This window comes from Marmota monax, unplaced genomic scaffold (genome assembly GCF_021218885.2).
Source record: "Marmota monax isolate L192 unplaced genomic scaffold, Marmota_monax_Labrador192_F-V1.1 WCK01_AAM20220418_F8-fsc00022, whole genome shotgun sequence".
Classification (NCBI taxonomy): domain Eukaryota; kingdom Metazoa; phylum Chordata; class Mammalia; order Rodentia; family Sciuridae; genus Marmota; species Marmota monax.
Genome location: NW_026695215.1, coordinates 18,708,689 through 18,727,491, shown reverse-complemented (window position 1 = coordinate 18,727,491; position 18,803 = coordinate 18,708,689). Strand labels below are relative to the sequence as shown.

Genomic DNA, 18,803 nt, shown 5'->3' with positions numbered 1-18,803 from the left:
TCTGTGACTAAATAGCAATAATAAATGGAAAATTAGAAATTATTTTCAGGTATGTATTTGTCACAAGCCATTGTAAATACCAAGTATGTTGTGTATGCCGTTATTTTTAACAGTTCATTCATTATCTTCACTGTACTATGAAACAGATGGGGCATGGGTTAGAAACATCTTAACATAATTTTTAATTACAACTGTTGAAACAAAAAAATCACTCGATTCTTAAGAATTTTCTTTGATTTTTTTTTTTTTCTTGTTACTCGAGAACAAAGCAGTCTCTGAGATACTGAGCTTTTAAAAATGTAAATGGCTGCTCTGTGTTACTTTCTTTTTCCTAGTGTTACTTTACCAAAGCATCTTGTATTAGAACATGTTATATTGATGCCCGTGTGAAAAAATTATGAACAAGTTTTGGGGAAATAGAAGACAATAAGATATGTAGGGCGTTTTGGTTTTCTTCCTCTCCAAACATACGTTGTAAGAGACAGTATTTCCTATTTTTACTTCCTTCTTTCAATGTCCACCCCATATCACCCCAATTCCATGCTTGGAATCAAATCCAGGGCCTTCTATACATGTTGGCAAGTGCTATACTACTAAGCTGCTCCCCAAGCACCTCCTCTTTTCAGCTTTGAGTTTTATTGACTGAGACACTAAATTTGATATAAACCTGAGGGGGGAAATGGAATGTGCTTATGGTTAGATAAAATTACATTATTTTTAAACTCTTTATTTTTGTTTAACAAGTTGTAGTTTAGGTGAATGGATGACAGGCTTCTGTAAAGTTTTTTGTTTTTGTTTTTTAATATTTTTTAGTTGTTGACGAACCTTTATTTTATATATTTGTATGCGGTGCTGAGAATCGAACCCAGTGCCTTGTGCATGTTAGGCAAGGGCGCTACCACTGAGCCACAACCCCAGCCCTTCTATAAAAGTATTGAATCCACTGCTGTAAGCCACAGGAAACAACCATTGTATTTTGTGGTCATACTTCTCATTATGCTGAAAATTTAAATTTAAGCAAAGTAACCATCATATTTTTAATTCAAAATACTTATTAAAAGGAAACATTAAAAAATCATATTTTTCAAAAATTTCTCCTATATTACCTAAAGTATATGAATATTTCCATTTTCTGCTATTATAAACAGATAATACATCAGAGTTATTGATGGTAAAATTTAAGTTGTGAAATGTATATTTAAAAAAATTATTTAAATCTTAAAATCATTTAAAGACTAATGTTGCCACTGGGTGGCAGCCCTGGCTTTTCCCACTAAGCAACAGAAGTCAGCAAATATAATTAAGACAATGGTGTATATCTGTTCTTAAAATCTTATAGTTCATATTTTATTATCTTTCTCAGTGCTTTATTAAATTAATTATTAGATAAGTTTAACGGAAATAAAAGTTATTTATGCTTTTTTGGCTGTAAAATCACATGAATATAAATTGAGGAAAACAGTTTAAGAGAGTAGAATGACTAGGTAGTAAACATCCTTTTTAACATTTAATGATGCTTTCTCTTTTTCTACCAACTCTTCATTATGAAAAATGAAGATGAATGCTTAATTTTTAAAAGGAGCAATTTGTATGAACAAATATCAACTATTTATAGCAAATCCCCCACTGAACTGATATTAATAGAGCATGATTTTGAGGAAGTAGCTAGAAGTGGTGTAGCCCTGGAAGCAAGGTACATGTTCCCATGCCATGTAGAGTTCCCAGGTAACACGTGCCAGTAATAGCTATTGTGTGCTCATTATGGGATAGAAGCTTTACTGGGAAGTACTTTGAACTTCATTGTTAATCTTACGACAATGACTTTTTATAAGCATAAATTTTACTTGAAGCAATTTTTTTAGGAATTGGAACAACCTTATAAAACAGCTGCATAGCTAGGTAATAATAGGATTTGTGTTAGGAACCAAGTTTCCTCATCCCCAGACTGGTGGTGTGTGTATCAGAAAGTGCTCTGCGCTACTTTTAGACTAGGAGGAATGTCCTAGGAAAAGTAGTGAAGTTTTCTATCATATAGGAGGTGATTAGTTATCAAATTTAAATGTACCTAACACACATGTAGCCCTGCCCAACCCACTTCTACAAATAACTTCTCCAAAATCTAGGAAGGAGCTTAGTAATAAGAAGAATGGCTATTGCTACTGTAACCCTTATTTGTTTGTAGGTCCTTAGGATTCAGCTGGATATATATGTTCACACATGAACCTAGTGGTATTAAAGACTGTTTCGCAGAAAGCAGGAAGGGTGAGTGCAAATCTATTACCATTACCAGAAGGATAAAAAGGCCTAGCAGTTGAGCGACCTGGGTTGTTAGAATAAGGTCATCCTTATAGATAAATGTCATATGAATTATTTCTAGCTGTAATGCTCTGTCATGTTATCCAAAGGTAACAAAGAAGCAAGATTGCCACTGTCTATGTAGTTCCTTTGTGAAAAGTAGGAAAAGGCACCTTTTTCTCCCAACAGGCCCAACCCCTTCCTATAAAGAAATCCAGAATTTTACCCCCTCGTCTTGACAGAGTGCCTTGTTCAGACTTTAACCAAACATAGTGGCCTTATAGGAGTACTAGTTGACCATACAGTGCTTGAAAGAATTAATGAGGGGCTGCAGGTGTAGCTCAGTGGTAGAGTGCTTGCCTTGCATGTGTGAGGCATTGGTTTTGATCCTCACTTAGCACCACATAACAATAAAGGTATATATAAAAAAGAACGAAGCCTGGGAGAGTGGTGCATACCTGTAGCCTCAGCTACTTGGGAGGCTGAGGCAAGAGAACCTGTGAGCCCACCATGGGCAACATACTAAAATCCCATCTCTAAGGAAAAGAAAGAAAATAGCACTTTTTTTTTTTTTTTAAGTGGGGGGTTTCGGATAAAATTCAACATTTCCTTCTTTAAAATGAGAAGCTGGCAGCACTGTAATTCAATTCCCCTAATAGCAATCAGCTGAAACCCAGTACAGGTGGTCCCCTTATTATTTTTTTAACATATTTTATGTGTTGTTGGACCTTTATTTTTATGTGGTGCTGAGAATCAAACCCAGTGCCTCACACATTAGGCAAGTGCTCTACCATTGAGCCACAACTCCAGACCACCCCCCCCTTATTCTTTTTACTAATATGAATGGTGAAGAAATTCAAATAGTAAAGCCCCTTTCCCTACCTATCTAGTTCAATTTCCAAATTCGGTTACTGTTACTCTTCATTTTTTCTGTTTCTTGAAGAGTTTGAGACTTGGGATCCTGAAATTTTCATTTTTTAGAAACACTTCTGCATTGTCCAATAAATTTGTGTAGCATTACTCATGCTTTGACTTTTTCCATTTTAAATACTTTGCTAGAAGATAAGAGTTCTTTGCATTTTTCTAAATTTAAATATCATATACATAATATTTAAATTTAGAAAAAATATTTTTAATATATATTTCTAAATATTTATTTAGAAAAAAAGTATTTATTATATGGCAGTACTGGGGAGTGAACCTTGGGCCTTGTGTATGCTGTCATTTTTTCTTAAAGGGATATTCAATATAGGGTAGATGATATCATCATTTTATGTTCTGGACAGCATCTGGTGTACTTTTAAAACATCAAATTATTGATTCTGGGGGAAAACATTATTAGCTTTTGTTGCAAGGTAGGAAGTATTGGCTTGCTCCTCTCCTGATAAGGTGATTTTGTTGGTGTTTAAAAGTTCATGTGACTCACCTTTGCTATATTCTAAAAAATTGACAGACAAGCAAAATATGTACGCTCCACACCCTAATTTCTTGCTGTTACATGATCTAAACCAGCTAAATGAGGAATTGTATATTTCTGGTTAACTTTTCTGTTTCTCTTTTGAACTAAAAGTATACACAATTTGCTAAGACTTGTTTAATGAGTAGAACCTACGCTGTGCTTGGCAGATTTTGAAGAATAGGAGGAGGCATTTCAGTTGCCCTGTTTTATATCAGTGTATTTTTGAGAATGTTTGCTGGGTAGAGCACTTTCATCACATCAGATATTTCGGAATTGGTCTGATGCCTACAGTGGTCTACATAAATATTTATCTGCTAGACTGGCTGATTTTTATGTGTTTGCTCTCAAAATTACTTAAAGCGCAGGTAAAACTTATTCTTTTGAAATAATGTTAACAAATTTTATATATTTTAACTAAAATGTCACAATACTCAATTTCCTCCTTCCATGTTTTCTTGTACCTCTTGGAATGATGACTTTCAGATTGGAAAACAAACATTTTAAGTAGACCTTTTAAAGTAGATGTCTTAAGATGTTTAGTTGCTTTACATAATCTTTTGGGCTCAGATAATTTACATCATAGACTATGGAGAAATTTTGGCGGATAGCCTTGGAAAATTTTGGAGATAAAAGGGTGATTCCAGAAAATGACTATTAAGAATTGTCCACTTAAATATAGACTAAAACACAGGAATAGTTATAAAATTGATGTTTTTTAGCACTTCTGGAGGAAATTAATAACCCCTGAATGAGCTTGACTTCTCTAGAGTAAATGATGTTAAACAAACTGGTTTTGATGTTTTCTAGTCTAGAGTAAGGGGGCTATTATAGATAATAAATGGTAATTTCACCAAGGCTTATGATAATCACTTGGTGTAAAGATGAGAAAACAGTATTTCTGAACTGTTGGACTCAATGTCTCACATATTGAGGGCGCAGTCCCTAGCCCACAGGGCTATTGGGAGATGGTGGACCTAGTGGAAAGAAGTTAGGTCATTGGAGGCATCCCTCAGATGGGCTATCTATGTGTATATTATTGCATGTGTGTATGTTTAAATAACTTCAGAGATACTATCCATCCAACTAACTCACCTTAAGTATTTGATTGTTCAGCTGCCAGGCTAGTCTCACCTAGCAAAATAGTTGTGAAGAAAATGGACAGCGCTTTCATAAAACTTATGTTTCAATGATGCAGTGCTTAATGGAGTAGAGCTCTGAATTAAAAATAGAACAGGTTGATGAGGTTGTAGAGTTAAGATTGAGGTTGTTAATGTGTACAAGATGATCAAAGGAGGTCTCATAAAACTGACCCTTGAGCATATTGTGTGCTCTGTTTAACAGAAGGATTAACCAGTGATGAGTGAAATAGAGCAATAGCAACTATTATCATCATGATTTATAGGTCACTATTTCTGGTTTTAAAAATTTTAAATTGATTAAAATGGCATTTTAAAATTTAAATTTGGAAATTTTAATCAAAAAGGGATTCTCTGAATAAACCCTTATTCACCATCTTAAGAGGAGTTGGGGGGATACTATAGACAAAATAAATTTAAAGGAGGGCAGTTTTAGATGTAGGGTTTTACTTGATCACATCCTGAGGGAAGAATTGAAGTCAAGGGAAATTAAATTCTTGGTGGCTGGACAGTAAATATTAGGGAAATTGAAAAACTAGAAGTATGTTCAGATGAGGTTAAAAAAAAAAAAAGATGCAAGAGTTCTGAATTGGAACTGGAAAATGGTGTAGAAATTACACCTGGAGGGGCTGGGATTGTGGCTCACTGGTAGCTCGCCTAGCATGTGTGAGGCCTTGGATGGATGCAAGAGTTCTGAATTGGAGCTGGAAAATGGTGTAGAAATTACACCTGGAGGGGCTGGGATTGTGGCTCACTGGTAGCTCGCCTAGCATGTGTGAGGACTTGGGTTTGATCCTCAGCACCACCTAAAAATAAAGATGTTATGTCCAAGTACAACTAAAAATAATAAATATTTTTAAAAAACAAAAGAAATTATACCTGGAACAGACTTCTAGGGAATTTTAAGAGTCTGGACAAAGGAATTTCACTATTTAAATTTCCTATATTACTTCCAGAAGAAAGAAAAACCATTGAGGAGTCGTTACAACTACAGGATATGTGTGCTAAAATAGGACCTAAATATTTAGGAATCTTGGTGTGGGGGGAGGAACTATTCTATGGTAGGCAGGGTAAGGGAAGTTTATAGGAATGGAGTAATTAACCATGTGGTCTGTGCCTTGGCACCAAGGCCTGGCCTGGCCTGGACAGCTCTAAGAATATGTAACTCCAGTTTTGTATCGTAGGTATTTTCATTCTAATCCTTCCCCTATGCAGGGCACTGGGAGTTTACAAGTCTCTTTGGCCATTAAGTTTTCCTTCCTCCCCCTCAGCCTCTTTTCCTTTCCAGAAAAACCTTTTACCTGCTTGCTTTTCCTTCCATAATTAATTTTCAAAAATTTAAGTGGCAAATAGTTTATTAGGAAACAAGTCCATTTCTCGACTGTACCTGCTTATGATAAGAAATCAGTCTATTCTTCCAGCAGATATCTTAAACATGGATGATTCTCCAGCTCTGTGGAAGACAGTGCTTGTCAAGAGCATGGCAGTGCTGGGCAGGGTTGTCTTGGAAGGGACCCATGCCCAAGTAGAACCAACTATCCATCTTAAAATCTACAAGTTCGGTGAACACAACATTGATGACTTAACCTCTTTTTAAAAATTTTATTTTTTGTGGCACTGGAGTACCTTTCCTTTTCTTATCCTTCTCTAATTCAGTGTGTTTTCCTCTCAACTGTTCCATCCTTGCACTTTGCTCATGTCATTCTCCCACATTTTTTCCCTATCAGTACACCTAGATGGGTATATTCTTGGAGCACTGTATTGAAGCCTGTCTACGAAACTTTGCTAAGTAGACTCTTGCCTCACTCACTAAACTGTGCCCCTCAGACACATTGAGAGCACTCCTTTGTTGTTAAGGTGAATGAAAAGTACTTGGGAGTTTGGCGGACTTCAATTGGATTTCCTGTCTGCATCCCCCACTAGCTTTGTGATCTCTAATAAGCCAATTTCTCTGAACCCAGTGTCTTGAGACTCAAACCTTACCTTAAGTCTGTTGTGTAATGGGAAATGTGAATAATGTATGGGAAGTACTTAGGACAATTCCTGGTAGATAGTAGATATCTAGTACACATTCACTTATATTGCTAAGTTTTTTTTTTTTTTCCTGGATTTAAAAAAGAAATCAGGGAACCAGAACTGGGAGAATAAAGATTGGAGACAGGTGTTGAGGCCGTGTATGAAGCATATACAAAGCACTCCAAGTTGGGATGTGCTCATACCCAAAGGTAAGACGGAACAGGATCAGATGCTGGAAGAGCCATGAAGGATTGTGTAAGATGTCAGTAACCAGAGGTCAGGGCCAAGATATGGTGACCACTGACAGTGCTGGAATCATGCACCAAATGTTCTTGATCATGGTGCAGTTAAAAAAGAAAAAAAAGAATTCAGCTAGTATTGTACACCCTTCTACCAAGTCCTGTTCTAAATTACTATCTCATTTAGTCCTCAAAATGGTCCTATGAGTTAGGTGCCACTATAATTGTTCCCAATCTAGAGATGAGAATACTAAGGCAGATAGTTGAAATGACTTGCCTAAAGCAGCATAAGTAGAGGAGCCTGGATGGCAACTTAGGTATTCTGGCTCTGGAGCCCATGCTTTTCACAACTTCCTGGTAAATATCTCCAACCAGAGAGATTGCTGTTCCAGAGGTAAACCCAAAGAGAAGCAGCCAGCAAAGGGCCAGCCAATCAGAGTCCTTAATGTATGCTTATTAACATCAAATGATGGAACATACTACTTGTGAAGGCCTATTCTGTTCCCCGCATTGTGCCAATGGATTTTGTCTGCATTCTTTTATATGCCCCATCACTATTATACAAGCCATTATTGTACTTATAAATGAAAAGAAAAAAATGGGGCTTATGGAATTTTGTTTTTCTATTTTGTATCAAAAGAGAGCTACTATATCTGTTCCTCAACCCATCTAGCTTCTGATCCAAGGCCTCCACTGAAACACCTCTTGCTAAATCCAGGGGACACTTTCTGATGTTCAGCTCACTGGTCCTCTCTTCTGTACTGTGCTGTGATAGCCACTTCATCTTTCATTGCTTCCAGACCACAGTTTTTTCTAGGACCATTTCTCTGACCCGCTCCCCTGCCCCAACCCATTTCCCTATTTCTTTTTCTTGCCCTGGTCTGTAAATGTGGGTCTTCTTCAGGAGCACATTCACAGCCCTTCTGAATCTACATTTTCCTTGGATGATCTTACCCACTACCAATGAAATGCCAGAGGCAGGGGAGACGCTACCATACCCTTGACACCCATCAGCTTGATTTGGAAGTTTTTTGTTTTATACAAGGTCTTCTGTATCACCCAGGCTGGTCTTGAACTCATGGGCTCAAGCCATCCTTCCATCTCAGCCTCCCTGAGTAGCTCTGACCATAGGTATGCACCACTGTGCCTAGCTTACCTATCACCTTGAGACAAAGATTAGAGACTTCTGCCCATATAAGCATCTCAAATTCAAGTGTATCAGGTTAAACACATGCAAACTTTTCTTGCACCAACTCAACCCTGCCTGCCCTGACCCCACCCCACTCTGCTCCTCTGTTGTTGTAGTTGAGGTGCTGACATCCACCCAGTTACCCAAACACAGAACCTGTAAGTCATGTTTGACTTTGCTTCTGTGGCCCTCACAATCCTCTCAAATATCTAGGAGCTGAAATTCAATTTCCTGAAATTCTACCTCCTTTGAATTTGCTCACTTCTCTCCACAGACAAGAGAGACCTAATGTCGGCCATCTCTCATCTAGGTGACTGATAGCCTTGGTCCTCCAATCTGGCCTCCTTCACTGCTTTCTCCACCCTAGTCAGAAACTTTAGGAGTTCAAATATAGAGAATATTATGGCCAGATTTGAGCGTTCAACCCTTTCTTTGACCTTTACTATTCTCAGGATAAACTCAAAGCCCCTCAACAAGACATGGAAAGCTCTCTGGAATTCTGTTTCAGTCTTTGAGAACTATTTTTCTTGGGACTCCAACTTTGTTCTCCATTTGCACCAATTTTCTTCCAGTTTCCTAGTCACAGTGCCTGGCTGTTTTTCTGGGGGTTTTTGTTTGGTTTTGGTTTTCCCTCCCAAAGTTTAATAACCTCAAAGTCACCTCCTTCAGGGGGCCTTCTGTGATCCACAGACTGGATTAGATCTTTCTCTGTAGTGCTCCTACATTCCTTATGAATATTTCTGTCACTGAATTTTCATTATTGATTTATAATTATTTGCTTGGGCATTGTCACTATTTGGGAGGTTCTTGTTGAAGGCAGGACCTATTGAATTCTCAGGATCTAGCACGTGAAAGGCCCTCAGTGGATGCTTTTGTTGAATGAATCTGAATGACTTTCCCGAGGTTAAATTGCAAAGATCTTGTGAAACTTCTACTGTAAAACTCATGTTTATTCCACTACGGTATTTGCACATTAGGGTGTTTAAACTCATTGAAGAGTTAAGACTCTGTTAAAAGGTTTTCCTTCTTTCAAAATTGATTTTACTTTTTCAATAATCTATTCACATGATTCACTCATCAAAAGGTATAGTACTCAGTAAAGAGTCTTGTTCCCATTTTTTGCCTCCAACTTCCTACTTCCCAAAATAGCCCTATGAGTTAGGTGCCACTTCTGTGGCCCCTCTGCCTTGAGGTAACCAATCTTGTCAATTTCTTATATCTCTTTCTAGAATTTTGCAAATGTATGTAAATATGAAATTTTATATTCTTTTTTGCCTTTAAAAAGGTATTGATTTTTTTTAACTTCCCTATTTTTTTCTGAGGTGAGTATTAGCAAAAAGTGCTAATCAGTACCCAGCTTGAATGAAGTCATAGGAAGGGAGACTTGGAAGAAGACAGCTATTGGATGAGGGGAGAAGAAAATCCTGCCTACTTACTGACCTCTTGGGACACGCAGGGGCCTCCAAGACAGAGCCTGTGGTCCAGATAACTCCCCCAGGCAGATTCTCAAGCTCCTTAAGAGTTACCTTGTCTTTGGAACTCTCTTAGGCCACTCCCCTTGATGCAATATCTGGGTTTGGGCAGAAAGGAGGGTGCTGGAGAGCCCGCCCCTTCTGAGCTGTTTGGACCAGCTCCTCTTTTTCAGAACAATTCAGGCTTCACTGTGACTCAGACCTCGGCTCAAATCTCTGCTCAGAAGCAAGATGGCTGAGATGGACAGAATGCTTCACTCTGGAAGGAAAAGGCATTCCAGGTCAAATTAACCCCTTCACTAGGGTTCTAGAAGGAATCTGGACAAGTTTTATCATGTGGTTTTTCTACGCCTTGATTCCATGTTTGTTCACAGGTAAGTATGAATTAAAATACATCTGGTTGTTTGGGCCTTGGATTAAGAAGGTGAAAAATACTTTCCCAGGGTTTGGGGTTGCAATACCTGTATAGAACATCTTATGTCTGTTTTTAAAAAGGTTTCTCACCTCTTACATCAGCATCCCCACATCTCAAAGAAAAGTCCTGCACTATGTTTGGAAACCTCTCTCCTAAGTGTCTGCAGAACTATCTAGAAAGACCTCATTAAAATAGTCTAAAAGCTGGCATAGCTCTGTGCATTTTGCTTTTTATCTCATTACCTGGTATTACAAGGTGCAGTGGAATTCTCAGTCTATTTATCTATGCTGTTTAAAGTAACATATTTAAGGATTCTAACAAAACACATGAATAGACAATTTGAGAACTTAAATTTGGGGTACAAGCCTTATAAAAATTGGATAAGGTATTCTATAGCATTTTAGAAAATATTTGGGGAATTTTCTCTTACAGTACTATTACAACATTTTCTCTACTCCACTCCTGGTTGCATGTATGTACCTGCTTTATTGGTCCAAAAACTGCTTTATTGGTCCTTAGCTGTTGGTATTTCTCCATGTCAAACTGCATTTAAGAGAAATTTTTAATTTTAATACCAGTCACTTTGTGATGTCAGTGGGAGTCTCAAGTTAGTTGGTTGGTTTGGTTTGTTTCTTTCAACACAGAACTAATATTCTAGTTTATTTAAATCAGGCAATAAATCAGGCAATGTTTAGAATTGGTTTAAACATCCAACTTAGTGTTCCTTCCTATTCCCAAATCCTTCACAGCTCTCAGTTGCACAGCACAGGACGTCCAAATTTTGCATGTCCATTTCTCATAACACAGTACATTCAGACCCCATCCTGTATTTATTTGATTCTCATTCTCCTTGAAAACATGCGGATTGCAGGCAGGTGCTGTCTTTACAGTCAGTACATTCTATCTGATTTCCTCTTCCTGGTCTTTATATATAATTTCCCACCAGAAGCACTACCTCCAGTTCCTTTCCCCATCCCAAGTCCATGTTCCCATCATCATTCCAGGCAGATCCTTCTCCCTGCAGACATTTCCCAGAACTCTATCCTTTGGCACTTGACTCCATGTGCTCTAGCTTCGTTGGGTTGCTTTGCTTTTCAACACAGAAGAACCTGTTTGTCTTTTCTGGTGTCCCCCAAACTCCTAGCACAGGTCAAGTATGTTGGTTGTTTGGTAAGTTAGTTGTTTGATTGTTTAATTTTGGGAACAAAAAAGTTGCCAAAGGCAGAAGATGGGAGGCCAAATGACAATCAGAAAGGTTAGCATTTTTTAACCTGACATTTTCTTCATTGAATTCAGTCTTTTGAGGCTTTTCTTAAACACTCCTGTTTCAAACAGACCTGGGGGTAAGTGCTTTCTTCTGACACTTACAGACTTACAGATAAACAAAAAGAAAACGGTGGTAGAAACCAAAAGATGTCAGAGTCAAAAAGACTTAAAAGTGTGAATTTTTGCTTTATCACTCCCTTGTTCAGTGACAAGATCATATAACTTTAGTTTTCTCACATGTGAAGTGGTTATCACAGTCACCTTGAAGTGTGGAGGAGTTAACTAAAATGATGCAAACAAAATCACTTTGAAGACTTCGATGATGGTGCAAACAGATGGTGGTGTCAGCAGATAAGTGCAGGTTGCTTTTTTGCAATTTTGACCACTTCCTCTGGATTGTGTAGGTGCCTGTGAGGAATTCTGCAAATTCTAAATGAACTTCTGTTGGTAACTAGATCACTGAACAGATGGGTAGTTTTGTTGCTTTCTTTCATAGAAATCATTTGCCTTGCTTTGTTCCTTCCAATAAGAGTATTGTATTTAGGAAACTGATTCTTCCTTCAAATAATAATCACATTAATGACAGTGACAATCACAATTGCTATTTCTGTGCTCCAGTTTAGTAGAAAATATACTCTTGACTTCTCACATCAATCCTGCAAGGCAGTTGTTATTTCCCACATTTTACACACTAGGAAACGGACTTGGAAACCTTCAATTATTTGTCCAAGTACAAACATTCTAGGAAGAGGGGGAATTGGGATTTGGTTCTGGTTTCACTAGCTCCAGAGGCCCTTTGTGTTTCTGTGCAGAAAAAACTGAGACATTGACACAGGCCCACAAAAGGGAGGAGGAACAAAGTAGAGGAAACAGTAGTGCTTTTTCTGATGCATTTGACTTGAAGGTTATTTAAGGAAAAGAATGGTGGAAGAGGACTCAAATGAAGGCAGTTGACATCAGACCCAGCTGGGTCTCTTACAGGGAAGAGATGCTGATTTCTGCCTAGAAAGTTTGCCCACAGTTCATGGTGTGCAGCCTTCATGCTCCCTTCTTTTTTGTGACTTAAGATTTTAGGATAGAGGTGTTCAGCATAAACCTTAGAGCAGCAGAAAGGACTAATTTAAGATGGATGAGAGATTAGGGGGAAAAAAAAAAGTAAGACATAAGCTGTTTCCCAAGGAAGTCAAGACTTGCTTCAGTTCTGTTTTTATTCAGAGCACCAGATTCCGAGCTGGGTGCTGATTAGCAGAGAGATGAAAAAACAACAACAACAACAACAAAACAGTCCTTTGTTTTCAGATAACTGAAGTCCGTGACATCTAGAGTTGAAATGTAGTATTAATTATTCTTTTGGCAACCAGAAATAAGGTCTAGATCAGTGGGTCCCAATCTTGAATGAACATTGAAATCACCTGGAGAGCTTTTTACAGCCAGAGATTCTGAACTAATTTAGGATGTTGCTGGGGGCATTGGGGTTTTTCAAAACTTCCTGGATGGGGCTCTTTAAGAGAAGTGGTTGATTACAGGGCTGGGCAGGGAGAATACAAGACGAGACAGGAGTGTCCTGTGGTAAGTAATGAAGGGCTCTGAAGAGGACAGGGGAGGTAAATTCAACACCACATGCTGGATTGAATCCTGGAATGGAAAAAGACATTAGTGGAAAAATTTGAAAAACCTAAATAAAGTCCGGAGTTAAGTTACAGTAACACACCAACACTGGTTCCTTAGTTTTGGTAAACGAGTCATGGTTGGATAAAATGTTGGCATGGTGGAAGCAGAGTGATGGGTATATGAGAACTCTGTGTACTGTCCTTGCATCTTTTTTTCTGTAGATATAAAATTATTTTTTAAAAAAGTCTATTAATAATAATTACATGAAAAGGGGTGAAGAATAGAGATAAGTCAAATGGACACAGGAGTCAAGCTGAAAGAGTCCCTGGTGTCCAAAGTTGGAACAATTTGAATAATAAAATAATAGCAATGTATTGGTTTTAATCAAAGAATAAAATAAATATGAATCCATATTGGTAGAAATAAATAATTGAATAGATAAACAGTGGAGAACACTCTTTCTACCAAATTCCAATTAAATGAAAAAAATCACTATTAGTACATAATAACAGTACTTGTTGTAAGAACTCTCCACCAATAGATGCAAAATTAATGTGTGGAAGTTTGAAGAGAAACAGAATATTTACATAGTCTCAAAGCATCTCCCCTAAGGTGCTAATTAACACTAAAGGGGAAATTGATAGCTTTACTGTGGAGACATTGTCTTAACAAAGTGATCAAGATTAACATTACTGGTAAAAAAACATACCGACATCATGTGCTCCCTGTGAGGACATGGCAAAAGTATAACCTCAGTCAAATCATGTGAAAGCATCAGACAAACCCCAACTGAGAGACAGTCTGCAAAACAGCTGACCAGTACTCTTCAAAAATGTCAAGGTCGTAAAAGACAAAGACACACTGAGAACAGATTGGAAGAGACTAACTATTTGTGACAACTGAATGGGGAGTCCTGGACTGGTTCCTAGGGGCAGGGCAAAGAGCCTTAGGGGAACTAGTGAAATGTGAATAAAGACTGAAGCTTAGTTAATCATATTCATCAACATTAATATCTCAGTTTTCAAAATTGAACTACAGTCATGGACCCATGGATGCCTGAGTGAAAGGTGTGTGGGAGCTCACCGCTATTTTATAATTCCTCTGAAAGTCTGAAGTATTTCAAAATACAACTAATTTTCACCATTTTACTGGGCTAAGATCAGATTTTGGCAGGACTGTGTTCCTTCTGGAGGCTCTTGGGGAGGATCTATTTCCTTGCTGTTCCTAGCTTCTAGTGGCCACTTGTGTTCCTTGCACACGGCCCCCTTCCATGGTTTGTATGTACCACCATTTGTTTAACCATTCACCTATTGAAGGACCTCTGGGCTGATTCCAGTTTGACTATGCACGTTCATGTGCAGGATTTATATTATGAAAATTTTCATTTCCCTAGGATAAACACCTAAGAGTGCAATTGCTAGGTCGGACAGTAATTGCATGTTTAGTTTTACAAGAAACAGCCCATTTTCTAGAGTGAAGGTACTATTTTACATTCTTACCAGTAATGTCTGAGGGATCTACTTTTTCTGTCTCCTTGCCAGCTTTTGGTTTTGTTATTTTAAAAATTTTTGCCAGCCAGGCGTGGTGGCATACGCCTATAATCCCAGCAGCTTGAGAGGCTGAGGCAGAAGGATCATTAGTTCAAAGCCAGCCTCAGCAACTTAGTGAGGCCCTAAGTAACTCAATGAGACTCCATCTCTTAAAAAAAACACAAAAAAGGACTGGGGATGTGGCTCAGTGGTTGAGTACCCCTGGATTCATTCCCTAGTGACAAAAAAAAAATTGCCATTCTGATAGTTGTATACACTGCTATCTCATTGTAGTGTTATTTTGTTTTTTCTATAATAGCTAAATATGCAATATTTTTTTCACGTGCCTATTTGCATGTGATAAATCACCTTTGGTGAAATGCCTCTTTGTACCTTTTGCCCATTTTTTAATTGGATTATTAGAATTTTTTTTTGCAGGTTTTTTCCCTCACCTAAGCAGCTTTATATTATTTATTTATTTAAATTAGGTATATATGACAGCAGAATGCATTTTGATTCATTGTACACAGTTGCAGCACAACTTTTCATTTCTCTGATTGTACACGATGTAGTGTCGCACTATATGTGCAGTCATACACGTACTCAGGGTAATAATGTCCATCTCATTCCACCATCTTTCCTGCCCCCATTTCCCCTCCTCTCCCTCCTTTTTGTCCAATCAAAGTTCCTCCATTTTCCCATGCCCCCCCCACCATTATGGGTCAGCATCCACTTAACAGAACATTTGGCCTTTGGGTGTTTGGGATTGGCTTACATTGCTTAGCATGATGTTCTCTAGTTCCATCCATTTACCTGCAAATGCCATAATATTTTTCTCTTTTAATGCTGAGTAATATTCTACTGTGTATATATACCACAGTTTCTTTATCCATCCATCTATTGAAATGCATCTAGTTTACTTCCACAGTTTATTTATTGTGAAAAGAGCTGCTATAAACATTGATATGGCCACATTACTATCAGTATAGTATGCTGATTTTAAGTCCTTTGGGTAAAGACAGAGGAGTGGGATAGCTGGGTCAAATGGTGGTTCCAGTCCAAGTTTTCTAAGGAATCCTTTTCCAGACTGGTTGCACCAATTTGCAGTGCCACCAGCAATGTATGGGTATACCTTTTCCCCCACATCCTCTCCACTTATTATTGCATGTATTCTTGATAACTGCCATTCTGACTGGTGTGAGATGAAAGAGTAGTTTTGATCAGCATTTCTCTAATTACTAGAGATGCTGAACATTTTTTCATATATTTGTTGATTGATTATACATCTTCTTTTGAGAAGGGTCTGTTCAGCTCCTTAGCCCATTTATTGACTAGGCTATTTGTTTGCTTGGTGTTAAGTTTTTTGAGTTCTTTATATATCCTGGGGATTAATACTCTATCTGATGTGCTTGTGGCAAAAGTTTGCTCCCCTTCTGTAGGCTCTCTCTTTACTTCATTGATTGTTTCCTTTTCTGAGAAGAAGCTTTTTAATTTGAATCCATTCCATTTATTAATTCTTGATTTTATTTCTCATGCTGTAGGAGTCTCATTATGGAAGTTGGGGCCTAATTTGACGTGATGAAGATTCAGGCTTACTTTTTCCTCTATTAGTTGAAGGCTCTCTGGTCTAATTCCAAGGTCCTTGATCCACTTTGAGTTGAGTTTTTTGCATGGTGAGAGATAGGGGTTTAGTTTCATTTTGCTGTATATGGATTTCCAGTTCTCCCAGCACCATTTGTTAAAAAGGCTATCTTTTCTCCAGTGTATGTTTTTGGGACCTTTGTCTAGTATGAGATAACTGTTTTTATGTGGATTTGTCTCTGTGTCTTCTATTCTGTCCCATTGCCCTACATGTCTATTTTGGTGCTAATACCATGCCATTTTTGTTACTATAGCTTTGTAGTATAGTTTAAGGCCCAGTATTGTGTTGTCTCCTGCTTCACTCTTCTTGCTAAGGATTGCTTTGGCTATTCTGGGTCTCTTATTTTTCCAAATGAACGTCATGATTGCCTTTTCTATTTCTATAAGGAATGATGGGATTTTAATTGGAATCACATTGAATCTGTATAGCACTTTGGGTAGTATGGCCATTTTGACAATATTAATTTTGCCTGTCAAAGAGCATGGGAGATTGTTCCATCTTCTAAGGTGTTCTTCAATTTCTTTCTTTAGTGTTCTGTAGTTTCATTGTACAGGTCTTTCACCTCTTTTGTTGATTCCCAAGTTTTGTTTTTTGAGGTTATTGTGAATGGAGTAGTTTTCCTAATTTCTTTTTCAGAAGATTCATCACTGATGTATAGAAATGCATTTGACTTATGGGTATTGATTTTATATCCTGCTACTTTGCTGAATTCATTTATTAATTCTAGAAGTTTTCTGGTGGAGTTTTTTGGATCCTCTATAGAATCATGTCGTCAGCAAATAATGATAGTTTGAGTTCTTCTTTTCCTATTTCCTATTTTCATATTCCTTTAATTTCTTTCATCTGTCGAATTGCTCTGGCTAGAATTTAAGGACAATGTTGAATAGTAGTGGTGAAAGAGAGCATCCCTGTATTGTTCCAGTTTTTAGAGGGAGTGCTTCCAATTTTTATTATAGTTCTTGGAATTGAATAGATTAGTTCCTCTGCTTTATTTGCAAAATTATTTTAGTTTGGGTTAGTTAGCTGCTCAGCACATGCTGAGTATATATATATATATATATATATATATATATATATATATATATATATATATATCTCCACACACACACACAGAAGAAAAAGTAGTTTTGGTTATTCTAATTCCTTTGCCTTTTAAAATAAAGTTTACAAAAATAACCTTGACAGGCCTTTGATAGAATTGTGTGAAACCTGTGTGTCAGTTTGGAGGAGAATTGCCATCTGAACTATTTTGAATATTCCAATCCGTGAACATGATATGTCTCTCCATTTATTTAAGTCTTTTTCAGTTTTTCACATCAACATTGAAAACTTTTCTCCATATCAATCTTGATATATTTTGTTGGATTTGCATTCATGCATTTCATTGTTTTTTGAGTGATTGTAGTTTTAATTTCTATGTGTAAATCTTCATTGCTAATCTATGGAAATATGATTAAATTTTGTTTATCTTATGTCTTTCGAACTTACTTGGAATATCAAGAATTGTTTTTGTTCTTGTTTTATTCCATGGGATTTTCTACATACACTATTATATCATCTGTAAATTGAGGGAGCTTTACTCCTTCCTTTCTAATCTGTATTTTTTTTATTCTTTTGCATTCCTTAATACAGTGACTAGAATTTCTAGTATTCTGTTGAATAAGAGTGGTGAGAGTGGAAATCCTTGCCTATTCTTGTTCTTAGTGGGGAAGAATTCAGTCTCTTACTATGTTGCTAAAATCATAGCTGTAGACTTTTTATGGATGATCTTTCTCAAGTTCAGATAAACTCCTTGCTCTTTTTAATTGAAGAGAGACTTTGTTTTGTTTTAATCATGTATGAGTGTTAGGTTTTATAAATACTTTTTCTGTGTCAACTGAAAAGATTATGTGGTTTTTCTTCTTTAGTTTATTGACATGGTGGGTTGCACTAATTGATTTTTAAATGTTGAACCACCCACCCTTGCATACCTGGAAAAAATCCTACTTGGTCATAATTTTTATACATTATTAGATTTGGATTACTAATATTTTATTGATTTTTTTTGCACCTAAGTTCGTAAAAACACTTATGCAAATTATTTTTGTTTGGGTTGGGGCTGTATCTCAGTGGTAGAGAATTTGCCTAGCACATACAAGACTCTGTGTTCAATCTCCATCATTGTAAACAAACAAATAAAATATAAATTATCTTTGTCTGGTTTTGCCATCAGGGTAATACTAGCCTCATAAAATAAGTTGGAAAGTGTTCTTTCCTCTTCTATGTATTGAAATAGTGTGTGTAAAGTTTGTGTTAATTCTTCTGTAAATGTTTGGTAGCATTCTCTAGTGAAACCATCTGGGTCTGAAGACTTAATTTTTGAGGGCTTTTAAAGTATATAATTGAAGTATATTAATGAATAAATTATATTAATACATAATTTTTATTATATGAAATGTAGCCTTACATTTATGCAGCTTCATATTTCCAAAATAGTTTTTTTTTTAATTTTCCCAGAGGAAGGATGTCAGAGGAGACCCTCCTGTCCCACCCCC

At 37.1% G+C, this 18,803-nt stretch overlaps 1 protein-coding gene across 3 annotated transcripts in view; it reads left to right on the top strand.

Annotated features, from left to right (window-relative positions):
- Positions 1-185: 185 nt before the first annotated feature.
- The window catches only part of Il20rb (interleukin 20 receptor subunit beta), a 39,529-nt gene continuing 20,911 nt past the window's right edge, over positions 186-18,803 (top strand). For all 3 annotated transcript variants that reach the window (XM_046431394.2, XM_046431396.2, XM_046431393.2), the window contains exon 1: positions 186-10,180. In XM_046431394.2, the coding sequence (XP_046287350.1) occupies positions 10,141-10,180 (40 nt within the window). In that variant the 5' untranslated portion in view covers positions 186-10,140. The remainder of the gene's footprint in view (positions 10,181-18,803) is intronic.